This window comes from Galeopterus variegatus, unplaced genomic scaffold (assembly GCF_000696425.1).
Source record: "Galeopterus variegatus unplaced genomic scaffold, G_variegatus-3.0.2 Scaffold300, whole genome shotgun sequence".
NCBI lineage: Eukaryota > Metazoa > Chordata > Mammalia > Dermoptera > Cynocephalidae > Galeopterus > Galeopterus variegatus.
The window spans coordinates 620,230-632,628 of NW_007726411.1; the positions used below are offsets into that span (position 1 = coordinate 620,230).

The 12,399-nt window shown below is 47.7% G+C and overlaps 1 protein-coding gene across 1 annotated transcript in view; it reads right to left on the reverse strand.

Annotated features, from left to right (window-relative positions):
* The window catches only part of SCN10A (sodium channel, voltage-gated, type X, alpha subunit), a 100,556-nt gene that overhangs the window by 14,889 nt on the left and 73,268 nt on the right, over nt 1-12,399 (reverse strand). The window contains exons 16-21 of the mRNA XM_008567173.1: nt 11,786-11,926; nt 10,008-10,131; nt 8,845-8,999; nt 5,761-5,934; nt 1,804-1,926; nt 248-532 (exon numbers count right to left, since the gene is read on the reverse strand). Of these exons, the coding sequence (XP_008565395.1) occupies nt 248-532; nt 1,804-1,926; nt 5,761-5,934; nt 8,845-8,999; nt 10,008-10,131; nt 11,786-11,926 (1,002 nt within the window). The remainder of the gene's footprint in view (nt 1-247; nt 533-1,803; nt 1,927-5,760; nt 5,935-8,844; nt 9,000-10,007; nt 10,132-11,785; nt 11,927-12,399) is intronic.

Here is a 12,399-nt window from a genome sequence, read left to right on the forward strand (position 1 = left end):
AGGCCCATCCTCCCTTCATTCTATTCTATTAGCCCACACTTATCTAATTGCACCACTGTGAGATCACGCTTATTAGTTAGGCCCTCCGGTCTCGTGGTATAGTCTGTAGGAATAGAGAATGACCTCGGTTCACACTTAGTGCTGCCCCTTGCAAAGTCCCTACACAGCATCTTTTCGGAGATCCCAGATTCTCCAATTTATTGAGAAGCCAAAGGAAGAGACATGGTTGATCTCATGGTTGACTCACCACCTGAAGAAGTGCAAGGTAACCCATTGCTACATTATCAAAGTTGACTTTCACGTTGACCCAGAAGAAGGTGCCAGTGTAGTTTTGAATCTTACAATCAGACTCATTATTCACAATTGTCCAAGGCACAAGAGAAAAGTTGTCATTTGTTGTGTTGATGCATCTCCAAAACTTCCCTGCAAAGAAGTTCACGCCCATGATGCTAAAGATGAGCCAGAAGATGAGGCAGACGAGGAGGACATTCATGATGGATGGGATGGCGCCCACCAGGGCATTGACCACCACCTGGTGGAAAATAGAAAAGGACCTGAAAACTTCCAAATGCCCACCCCTTCCTGCTGAACCCCATTTCTTTCTACACTCACTCTGGCTGCTTCATTAGCCAGTGGCCTTGGAAGCAGCAAGAGAAGTGGTTTAATTAGTGTAATAACTCATTCAGAAGACTGAGAGACACTGGGCGGGTGGAGATGGGTTTAGACCTTCTCGCTTATCCAGGGCAGGTTTCAGTGTCTTTCCTCAGGACTGAGAAGATGAGTGAGTCTGCAAGAACATACATACTCACTTAGGGGGGTGAGTGTGTGTGTTGTACTTGCATGTACAGACTTCTAGAACCTTGCTTTATTCTCCTTAAATACAACACACAAAATATAGTTTAGAGTACGCTTTGGTCATGAATCATTGAAAATCTAAATCAGTATTTACAAACTTGCTCATTTGCAAATCAGCAAACGAGAACTTGGATACAAGATAAAATAAATTTCAAACTATTTCGATCTTCAGTTCCAATGTTTTTAAAGGTACAGGTTAATTTTAAAAGTCCACTTTTGTTTTTGAAGCTCTACTGATCACTTTGAGCCAAGGGTGGAGGAACAGAGCAAAACCTCCCTTTCTGCCCTGGGAGCTTCTGTAATTCTGAGGAAGGGAAGGAGGAACACTTAGCAATCTCTACAACAAGGCTCAGGCTGTGAACATCAGTCCTGAGAACCAAGGGAGGCAGGGAGTGCAAGGTGAAGGCTGTTAGCAATGGATAAGGAAAGAGGAGGATGAAAAGGAAAAATCCACAGGACTTGACGGTAGACTATGTTAGGTTGGAGAGAAGATGCATTCCAGTGGGTGGTGGCTGAGGTGCTGAGCTGACATGTCACTACATTTAAATGGAATGTTAGGGGAAAGACTCATTTGTCATGGAAAAACAGAATTTGGGATGTTCTGGACATGCTGGCAGTAAGAACAAGAGGCAGGGTTGGGAGACTGAGATAATGGATGCCAGTGGAGCCATGATCAGGATCACTTCACTCAGACCAAGAGGGAGTTAAGTCTGAGTCCTGGTGGATGTGTTATCTATGAGGGACAAGGGAAGAGGGACTCACAAAGGGATTTGAAAGATAGTTAGGAGAGTCAGGCCATGCAGCGCCACCAAAGTCAGCAGGAAGTGAAGACTCAGAGCCAATCTTTGGAGGTGGGGCCTGGAGCTCGGGGTCAGTGGTATGGAGGGTATAAAGGAAATAATGATTAGCAAATGTTGCAGATCAGAGAAGTTTTGCAATAAATCTTACCCGCATGCCTTCGAATCGAGACAGAGCCCGCAGCGGCCGCAGGGCACGGAGAGTCCGAAGGGCTTTGATGGATGCCATATCAGAATATTTCAGGATCTTTGCTACGAGGCTTGTCAGTGAGATCTGAATGCAGGCAGAGAACAAAAGCATCACCCTAGGGTTCCAGAAAGGCAGTCCTGGTGGAAAGAGACAGGAAATCTCTGCCCAGCCTCTTACCCCTACCTGTCTAAGCCATTGCCTTAGCTCCCACCTTATTCTGGACTCCAATGTGAAGTCGAGAAGAGTCTAGAAGAGTTCAGTCCCTTCTCTTTTGTTAAAGATTTCATTCATTACTTACTCGAGCTTCTAGGCAAGAAAAACTCAGTCTCCCACATCACCACACCCTGGTATATAGGTAGCCAAGCTCCCAGTGTATTAAATCAACACTTCCTTTCCTTCTAGAGGCACCAGCCAGGTTCCAACAACCTTGAAACTTTGACTGACTTTCAGAGACTTGGAGAGGTAATGTCCTTCCATGGGGCTATGCTGAAAGTCTGTTTTGAGGGACATAGTTAATATCAATAGTATTTGCTCAGAAAAGTGGGGTGGAAAGGATCCTTGTCTGGGTGTGTCTAGTTTCCTCTCCATTTTGGATTTTTTGTGATCTTGGGTCAGTGTCCTGCTAGTACTTTCACCCTTTGTAAAATTAGGAAGTGAGACCAAGAATTCCAAAGTTCTTACAGCTCCACAGTTCTTCGATAAGAGTGACTGGCATGGGTCCTTGAGGTCCAGCTTCAATAGATACCTGAGATACAATGACTGAGTTGTGAGGCCCTGTTGGTCTGTCAGTTTTCTTTAAATGGCAGTTGAAGGACTGCAAAGGACACAAACTGACATAGGAAAATGGTCTCTCCTTCTGGTAACTATGAAGGTACCAGGGAGACAACATGGGCATAGGCTTGAGTTTGATGGAAGCGTGACCCAGTCCTGGGAAACCCCAGCTTCACTATGAATGGCATGCTGCATCAGGCTTAGCTTATCCTGGCAACTAGTTGGGAATATGCACAGGATGTTCAGAATGGGAGGGGTTACACTTGGGTGCTAGAGCCTCAAACAATGCCCATTCTCTAGATGGCTGGCTTATTCCACAAGGACAAATAACTAGAATGGAAAAGACCCCCTTCCTTCACTCATGTAAGGCTCCAGACACCAGCAGGTGGCACCCAACTGCTTGGCTGGCTGAGGGCAGGGAGGTTTGGGGCCAGTTCCATGCTCCACTCTATTCAGTCTTTTGCTTCACCCCCCGGGAAGGCTGCCTCATGTGCAAAATCTGCAATTATGGCAGATAGGGACTGGTGCCTCTCTAGCAAAGCCTACCACCCAAGCCCAGCTCCACTCCCACTCCTCAGGCCACTAGCCTCCCAAGTGGTCTCCAGAGTATTGTATCCATCCCATCCATTCTCCACTACAAATCTGATTATGACCATGTCTCTCTGTTACTCCCAACCTTCACTTATACTTTATCACCCTCAGGATTAGCTTCAGACTCCTTAGTCTGTATTATATGGTCATACCTACTTTACCATTCATATTTCAACCACATATTCTACCCAAATCAAATTGTTCCCTAAACACAGTTGTGCCTTTGCTCAGGGTCATTCTTTAACTAAGATTGGTCTTCCCCAGTCCTCTTTGGTCCTGATCATTTCTATGCCCCACATCTAATTCCACTTCTTATAGGAAGCCTTCTTAACCACCCCACCCCCTGAGTGGAAGAAAGCTCATGTCTCTGTGTCCCCAAGACACTAATTTCCCCCAGCTCAGCACATTCCTCCTTATAATACTTTTATTTCCCTGTGTGTGTCTTATTTACAAGAAGACTAAAGTGCAAACTCCTGGAGATAGAATTTATTTCTTGCTTCCATCTCTCCCAGAGCACTTCATAAGACAATCCTGTATTTAGCAGTTATAATAAACATTTGATAAGTGGAAGAAAAGATAAAAGCATGTTGGGATGGATGGAAGGAAGGAAAGAAAAAAGGAAGAACAGCTGGATGGAAAGTTGAAGAATAATTGAATAGGAGGATGGATTAAAGGATACAAGGATGAATAGAATAGATAGTTGAATGAAAGGGTGGAAGAAAGAAATCAAAGAGAAAAAGGAAAAAGTGTGGAAGCAGGGAATAGTGGATGAATTGATAGGATGGATGGATGGAGGAAGGATGGATAGCTGCATAAAATGACTGATGGATGTATGAAAAGTTGAATAAAATAGATAAATGGAGGAAATTAGTGAATGATTGGAAGGTTGATTGGATGGATGAATAGATGGATGAATGGTTGTGAAAGGATAAATGGACAGATGAGTGACAGAAAGAAGGCTAGACGGATGAGCTAAAGGAAGAATTGAGAAACTGAAGAATGAATGGATAGAAGGATGAATAAATAGAAGAACGATTGGAGGGAAGATGCATGAATGGGTGAACAGAAGGTTAGATGACTGGATAGGTGGATAGAGAGATGAGTCAAAAGACAGAAGGATATAATGGTTAAGGACCAACGGACGAATGAATGGAAAGAGAGGACTGATGGAGAAGGACAGATAGAAGAAGTAAAGATAGATGGATGTTTGGGAGGAAGGACAAAGGAAGGGTGAATGGTTGGACAGATGGAAGGAGGAATGTATGGAAGGAAGGACAGATGGTTGAAAGGAAGAAACAGTAGGAGGATAGATGAAATGAGTAGTGACCAGTTAAGGAGACCAGGACTGAAACTAGTGAGACCTACACAGGCAGGCGTGACTGTGCCCCTAACAGGGGTGGGGAGCCAGAATAAAACATTCTCCCTTCATTTATGAATAATTATTTCATATGCACAAAATTATCACGTGTGACTCAAATTTCAGGCCTCACAGCTAATCCCTGTGTACAGTGGCCTGATGCTGCTAGCACATTGGCATAAGGAAAGAAGAGAATTGAACGCACAGGCCTGCTGTGGAGAACCTGCCAACATAGGAGGCTGGACAGAATGTTCTGTGCTGGACGCCATCCAGCTTCAGGAGGCAAGCACAAAATACAGACATGTTTCCTGACACCCCTACTGTGCAGACCTTGGTGCTGGTTACTGCAGGAGTGGGGAGGCAGAGACAAACACAGCACATGCCTCACCCTTCCTGCAGGAACCCTCAGCTAGGCAGCAGTGAACAAATAACTCAGGTAGCCATGTTGCAAGGCAAGAGGGTAGTGGTGGAGACAGAAAAATGTAGTGGTTAAGCTAAAGGAGAGATGCTCGGAGGAATCACAATCAAATGTGTGGGAGGCACGTGGTAAATTCCCTAATGCAGGGGGTGGTGGCCACAGGCACTGTGAGTCTGAACACGCGAGCTTCACTCATTCCCTCTCCAGAGGGACACTTTCTCCCTTTCAGTGGTGAAACTCAGTGGTTCTCAACCATGGCTTCACACTGGAAGTGCCTGGGAGCTTTTACAAAATACACCCAAACATCAGAATTTCTGGGATGGTGGTGTTTATGCCCTGTATTCTTAAGAGCCCCCTAGCAATTCTAAAGTTTAGCCAGGGCTGAGGACCATGGAGTCAGCAGGTGGGCAGATTCTTTTTGTTCTCATTCCAGAGCTCCCCTAGGTCAGAAGCTCTGTCAGTGGATACAAGGCCGTAAGACCTTTGAGAGCCTCATGTGTCATCTTGCTTTGGATGTAAACATGCAGAAGACTGTAGTGGTCTTTCTGGATGGGGGCCTGAGAACCGAGGGCTCCCTGACCACCACCATTGTGTCAACATCATGTACTGCCTGGACCTTACCACTCATAGGTGTGCAGACTCCTTACCAATTGCTCAAGGCTTTTCTTCAGCAGAGCCCTTGAGGGCCAGGTCTCCAAGCTCCCCTTGCACTGGACATAATCATCACTTATAGTCAGAGACGAGGGCCCCAAACCCCACGTGTGCCCACTGAGCCACTCACATTCACGATGAGGAAGTCGAGCCAGCACCAGGTGTTGGTGAAGTACTTTTTGAACCCATAAGCCACCCACTTGAGCAGCATCTCGAACACAAAGATAAAGGTGAACACTCTGTCAGTGTACTCCAGCAAGGCTTTCACTGTGGGCTTCTGCTCCAGGTAACAGTCTTCAAAGGCCTGGTAGGAGGGGAGCACAATGTCAGACTGCCTGAACCCACAGCACTGGGACCAGACCAATGGGGCAGGTCCTAGCCAGTCCTGCGTGTCCAGCTCGCCTGCATCAGTTTCTCTTCTCTGCACGGGGCAGTTCACAAAAACAAAAGTAAGAATCGCCAATACACCTCTGAAAAAGAATGTTCTAACTCACTGGTAATCAAGGAAATTCAAATTAAAAGAAGATGCCAACTCTTTTATCAGGCTGGTGAAGATGAAAAAGAGTGTGGGAAACCTGAGTGTTGCTGTGGCTGTGGGGGGGCGGTTACTCTCGTGAGTGACAGGTGGGAGTGAGAACCTGATCAGTCTTTTGGGAAGCCAACGTGGTTATAGAAACCCAGCAATTCTGCCTCCAAGAACTTATTACAAGGACACTCGATGCTGTAGGTGCCCACCCAGATGCTCTTTAAGGGGCCAATGCCCCAGTCCCTGGCTGCTGGGAATGTGGGCTCCTGACTGCTCACAGACGCCCCCTGAGGGAACTGCCTCCACCTTGGGGAATGCTTAGCAGGTTTCATCCTGCCCCTGGATGATGAGGCTCCCCACCGACAGCCCTCAGCCAGTGACCTGTCCCCTTTGCCTCAAGGTGGGATGACTCTGTGGTACCCTTCTCCATGTGGGATCAGCTGAGGCTGGATTTCATCTGAACCCACATCTCAGCTCAGCTCTGTTCCCTGTTCCATCCCACTTCACTCACAGGCCTCACCTGAGAGCACTCCCTCAATAAACTGCTGGCACAAGAAACCTTGCTCCTGGGTCTCCATGTAGGACCAAGCCTAAGATGGGAAATCATCCAACCCTTAAGGCAGGAAATCACCTACCATCTCTAAGGCAGTATATGTAAGAATTTTCAATGTGTGTTGGAGGTGAACATAGGGATTGGTTGAATAAATTGTGGCACATTCTTGTAATGGAATATGCTGTGGCCCTTAAATGAGAAAGTATGAGAATACTTACTGAGAAAATTTACCAAGAAATTACAGAATGCATAAATATGGTTTTATCTCTGTAAAATTTATGTGTTCTGTGCATAAGAAAGATGGGAAGGAGGTACACCAAAATGTTTTCAAAGTGAGATTCTCTTTGAGTGATAGGGAAATGGATGATTTTTCTCTTTGCTTTTTTCATTATTTCCAAGTATTTTATTTTATTTATTTTTTGCACTTTACTTTGTCAGATGAAAATGCACATTATTTTCTAAATGTACTCAAAGTAAAAACATAACCACGACTAAATTTGGTGCAAGCCAGTTCGGTCCCACAGGGAAGGAGATGGGAGGTGCTGGGGCTGGAGCAGCTGCTGCAGGATCTGATCTCCCTCCTGGGAGAGCAGGGAATGGCAGCTGGGTGTGAGCAGGAGGGGAGGGAAGAGAGAAGGGAGGGAGCAAGGGAGAGTGGAGAAGAGAAACAGGAGAGAAGGCCGGGGGAAAGACATAAGTCAACGAGGCAATAAGGAAAGCACCTGGTCAGCAGCAAGAGGGGTTATTTGCTGTTTATCCAGGACAAAAAGGAGAGAAGGGAAAAAACAGTACTCCACCTCCTCTTGTCCAGCAATTTGGCCTCTGCACTGTGCTGAGACTGCTGCAGTGCAGGTGGACCATCGCTGCACTGTGCCAGGACAGCAGGCACCGTCAGATGCGGCCGCACCCTCTCCACCACCCCCAAGATGGCAGAGCAGCCCCTGCCCCGGAAACTCTCTTCTCCCTCCGCTTTGTATCCTTGCCACCCTACTTGTCCTCCCACTTCTCAGACCGTGCCTTGTCCCTTGCCTGTGTTCCTCCCTAAGGCTGAGGTCACACACTGAGCAGTTTTGGCACCATTCCTGGGATATCTAGCATTTAAGTGGGTGCCCAGATGTTTAGTAGATTGTAGGGAGTAAGTGACACAAGAGGAGCAAGGCAAGAGAAAACACTTGGAGGTATGAAGCAGGAGAGGGGGGCTCTTGTCCTGGCCCTTCAGCTAATTAGATGGGACCCCGGCAGGTCCCTTTTTGTCTTTGGGCTTCACTTTCCTCATCTATAACGTGATAACCGGGGATGACAAGGCCCTTCCTATGTCTGCACCTACTTTGGTCTATTGGGGTGAGTAGCTGAGATTGTGTAGTGAGCCTAAGCCATGGTATAGAGAGAACCTTCCTTTCTTGTCCTACAAAGCCCAGTATTCAGCCAGGGGCTTAAAAAGTATCTTCTAACTCTGAATTTCTACTCCTGTAAGGTCTTGTTGTTCAAAATGTGGTTCTGGACTGGCAACCTCAGCATCACCTGGGAGTGATGCTGAAATGCAAATTTATTGGAAATGCAAATTCTCAGGCCTCACCCCAGATCTATTGAATCAGAATCTGCATTTTAACAAGTTCCCCAGATGATTGAATTTTGAGAAGTGTTGCTATAATGATTTTCCATGAGCCTTGAAGGAGTGATAGTAGCATTCCCAAGTGGTTTGATAAAAGAAGGAAGGATGGTCCTCATTGTAGTAGGCTTTCGGAGAAGGCCAGTGTGTTTGGGAGGCCAGAGGTTGGAAAGCCAGGGACTTTGGGATCGAATGAGGACAAAGTTAGGTTTTGCTACTGACATATTGGGTGACCTTGGATAAGTTTCTTCAACCCTTTGAGGCTTTGTGAAATGCATACACTCACTGCTTGAAATACTTGCAGCCAGATTTAGCAGGCCAGGTTTAGCAGGCATGGGCACCTTGAGCACCTTCCATACTCTGCTGCTAAGAGGTGCCCTCAAGCTGGGCTGCAGCTCTCCTTCCAGCTACAGGTTGGGGACTTTCAGCCCAGGAGTCTGTGGAGCCCACTGATGCAGCTCCAGGGTCTTTGAATTATAGGAGATCCCATCTGGAGGACTTTGAGGTAGGAGCCCCCCCCCCTTACCAGAGACCCACTGCTGAGCAGGATCATGAAGATGATGAAGCTCTCGAACCAGCTGTGCTCCACGATGCGGTAGCAGGTCTTGCGCACCTGCCAGCCCATGGCCCATGGAGACTTAGTGGTATTCACTTTGCAGCAGGGACAGCGGCGAATGCAGCCTGTGGGGAGACGTGACTAATGGTTGGTGACATCCCATTGGACAAAGGGGATCATTTCTGCTCTAGCCCTGCAAAGAAGCCACTCTGCTGGGAAACCCACTCACCAGCCCTTTGGAAGAGAATTTCATTCTTGAATATGAGAGAAGAAAGGTCTCTCAATCCAGTCTTCCAGTGTTCCTCTCCATCATCTGCCCACTCTGATGTCCTCCCCAGCCATTCTCCTTCTTACAGGTGACACTGGTGGTCCCTGTCCTTATGTCCACCCATCTCTGGAAGGCTGACAAGCCTCGGGACATGGTCCTGGTGGTGTCTGAGGGGTCATGCTTTGAACCCATGCTGAACTGAGTGCCCCCCACGTGGCTGGGATGGGGCCTGGGTCCAGCTGAGCACAGGGTCAAGTGGAACTAGAAACTCAATGAAGTGTTTTTTTTTAAAAAAATTTAATTTCTATTTTTTAAATTATTGAGCTTGCAATTACCTTAATAGTGTGAACTATTTGTTCATTTATTGCACAAATATTTGTTGAGAACATAATGTGCCTCACTGTTCTGAGTACTGAGGAAAAAGATAAGTAAGACATAGGTTCTGCCTTCAAGAGTTACACAAGAGACTGAGGGAAAAGACAGTTGTGGCCCTCTTCTGGGTCTTTTATATTCAAAATCGGGGAGTTTACAGTGGGTGGTGACTACCTTTTCCCTTTTCGGCCTCAAGAGGGCTGGTTCATAACTCAGGGAGGTGTTTTAGGGGTGACCCGGAAGGCCAGCACCTGTTTGTCATGTCTGACATGACATGAGATTCAGAAACCAGGCTAGGCTGCTGTGACTGTGGCATTTGTGTCTGATGCTGGTGCCCTCAAGCCTGGGAGGGAGGCAGCGAGGGGCCCCGAATGTCTGTCCCCTGTGGACCCAGGGCCAGGACCCTGGACAGAGAGGGGCCTGGGTGAGTGTTTGATGAACTGGGTTTTGACCCTAATTACTGTCAGTGTGAGAGGCCTGCAGTGCCCTCTACCTTGTGTGAAGCAGTCATCTGGTTCTTCAAAGTCATCCGCCAGCTCAGAAATCTTCCTCCGGATCTCCTCGGGATCTGGGCAGTCCACAGTGCTGCCCTCCGACGAGCTTGTGTCGTCTGCTCCCTGTGGGCAGAGGCCCAGGGCAGTGAACTCAGCTCTCTGAGGTGCCCAGGGAACGTGCACACAGTCACTGCAGGTCTGACTGACTGAATCCTGGAAGCAGGGAGAGCCCCCAGGGCCTGGGCCCACTGCTGGGCCCGCCATGGCACCCTTGTATGTTTGGTACCTTGCCAGCTGAGGCCCAGAACACTGATGCTCTCTGGGACCCCTGGAGACTTCACTGAGCCCCAGGAGGCTGTAAACTTCCAGGCCTCTGATGGAGTGCTGGCGATGGCCCGAGACACCGTAATTACACCCATAAAGACTCTCGGGCGTTCATTGGGCTTGAATATTTAATCACCGAGTAGTGCTGCCCTCCTGGCAGCTCCAGCCCTCTAATGTCTCCAGATGGATTCAATTAGAAGTTGAAGCTGCTCTCATATGAGCAAACCTGATAGCTTGGCTAATGGACCCAAATGGTGGGGTGGGACCCCATCTGTCACTGTCAGGTCCCGCCTTGCCTGGCCAGGGTCATGCATGAGAAAACAAAAACAAAAACAACTCTCAGAAGCTGCGTACTGAACACACTGAGTGGAGAAAACTAGCCGGGGGAGTCCTTAAGAAGGAAACACGATGTCCATGTGTAGAATGTGACAACCCTCACCCAGTGGGAACTCATGGCCCCCAAATCCCATCTCAGGCCACCCTCTTATTTCCACCCTCCCCCCACCTTGCCTGGGGGCACACAGCCAATAGCTGACATTCCTCAAGCTGAAGGGCCTGATAAACATGGGGGTGAATTATGTCTTTCTTATCTTTGCCCAGTCCGGTGCCTGTCACATAGTCAGCACTTAGTGGCTAGGTGTCACATTGAATTCTTCCATTTAATACAGTGGTACTAAAGATGCTAAACCTTTATAGACACCTCTTTCCCTATAGCTTGTTTTCTTCAAAGATTTGTAAGCGAGACCACAACGTTTATTTTTACCTCTATAAGACATTCCTAAAGCCCAAATCTTCTCCCTGCTCAGTCTCTGTAAGGCTGTCAGTTAACGACTCACCTATAGTCAGCCTCTCCCCAGCTCCAGTCTGTTTTTTGCTGGAGACAATGATGGCAACAAAAGAAAGCGGGGGAGTCGCAAGGGAAGAGCACCTTATCAGCGAGCACCTCCAACTATGATCTGCTGGCTCTGAAAGGTATTTTCTTTCTTTCTTTATGCATCGTCTTTTGTTTCCTTTTTTTCTTGGCTGTCATTTTCTGGGCACTTCCTTCGTGTCAGGTAGGAACTAAACATTTCACAAGCAGCATCTCATTTAAGCCTCAAAAGAATCCTACCAAGTAGGCATTCACATCCAGTTTCATAGATGAAGAAATGGAGGCTCAGAGAGGTTGAGAAACTGGCCCTAGGTCCCACAGCTTGTGGCTCTTCACTCTCTCTTCCCATCCCTACAATCAGCCTGGGACAAGGTTGTGATGAAAGCTGAAATTGTGCTGATTAGCCAGAGGTTGGAAGGGACTTTAAAAATTCCCAGGATGAGAAGTGAGGTAACATGGTTGGCAGCAGTCTGGAATATGCTCCCCCCTCATCCTCCAGCACCCTCACCCCACCCCCGCAGCCCACCCACTGGTCAGTGTCCAGCTGGCTGTTCAACCTCTCCCAGAAGCTCACATACCTACCTCTGCAGGGGCCTGAGGAGCAGCCTCATCTTTCCACTTCTCACCCAGGTATGGAGCCAGGTCCTCGGAGGACATTCCAGAGCCTGGGCTCCTGGGCGCCAGGTGGTCCTCACACCCCTCAACTTGCTGCAGCTCTTCCTGCTAGTGAGAGAGAGTCCCAACTGGGTATGTGGGCCAACCCCTAGAGGACCAGTTCTAAATTTAAAGAGATCTTGCCCATCAAAGGCTGCCAGAATCAAGGACCTCATATATAAAACTAATGTACATACATATGTACACTTGTATGAAGGGAGTATAAAGATTCCAGAGCCAGACAGACCTGCATTTAATTCCTAGCTCCATTATTTAGAAGATCGTGACCTTAGCCAAGTCATTTAACCTCTCTGATCTTCATTTTCTCCATCTACAAAATTGAGAAGGCATGATCTACCTCATTTGGTTATTTTTTTTTTCCTTTTTGTCTTTTTTACTGACCGGTAACGGGATCGCAACCCTCGGTGTCACGCCTGTACACCGGGGACCGGCAACGGGATCGCAATCCTCGGTGTTGCACCCGCACCGCGCTCAGCCAATGAGTGGGAACCGGTCTCCACATGGGATCCGAACCCTCGGCG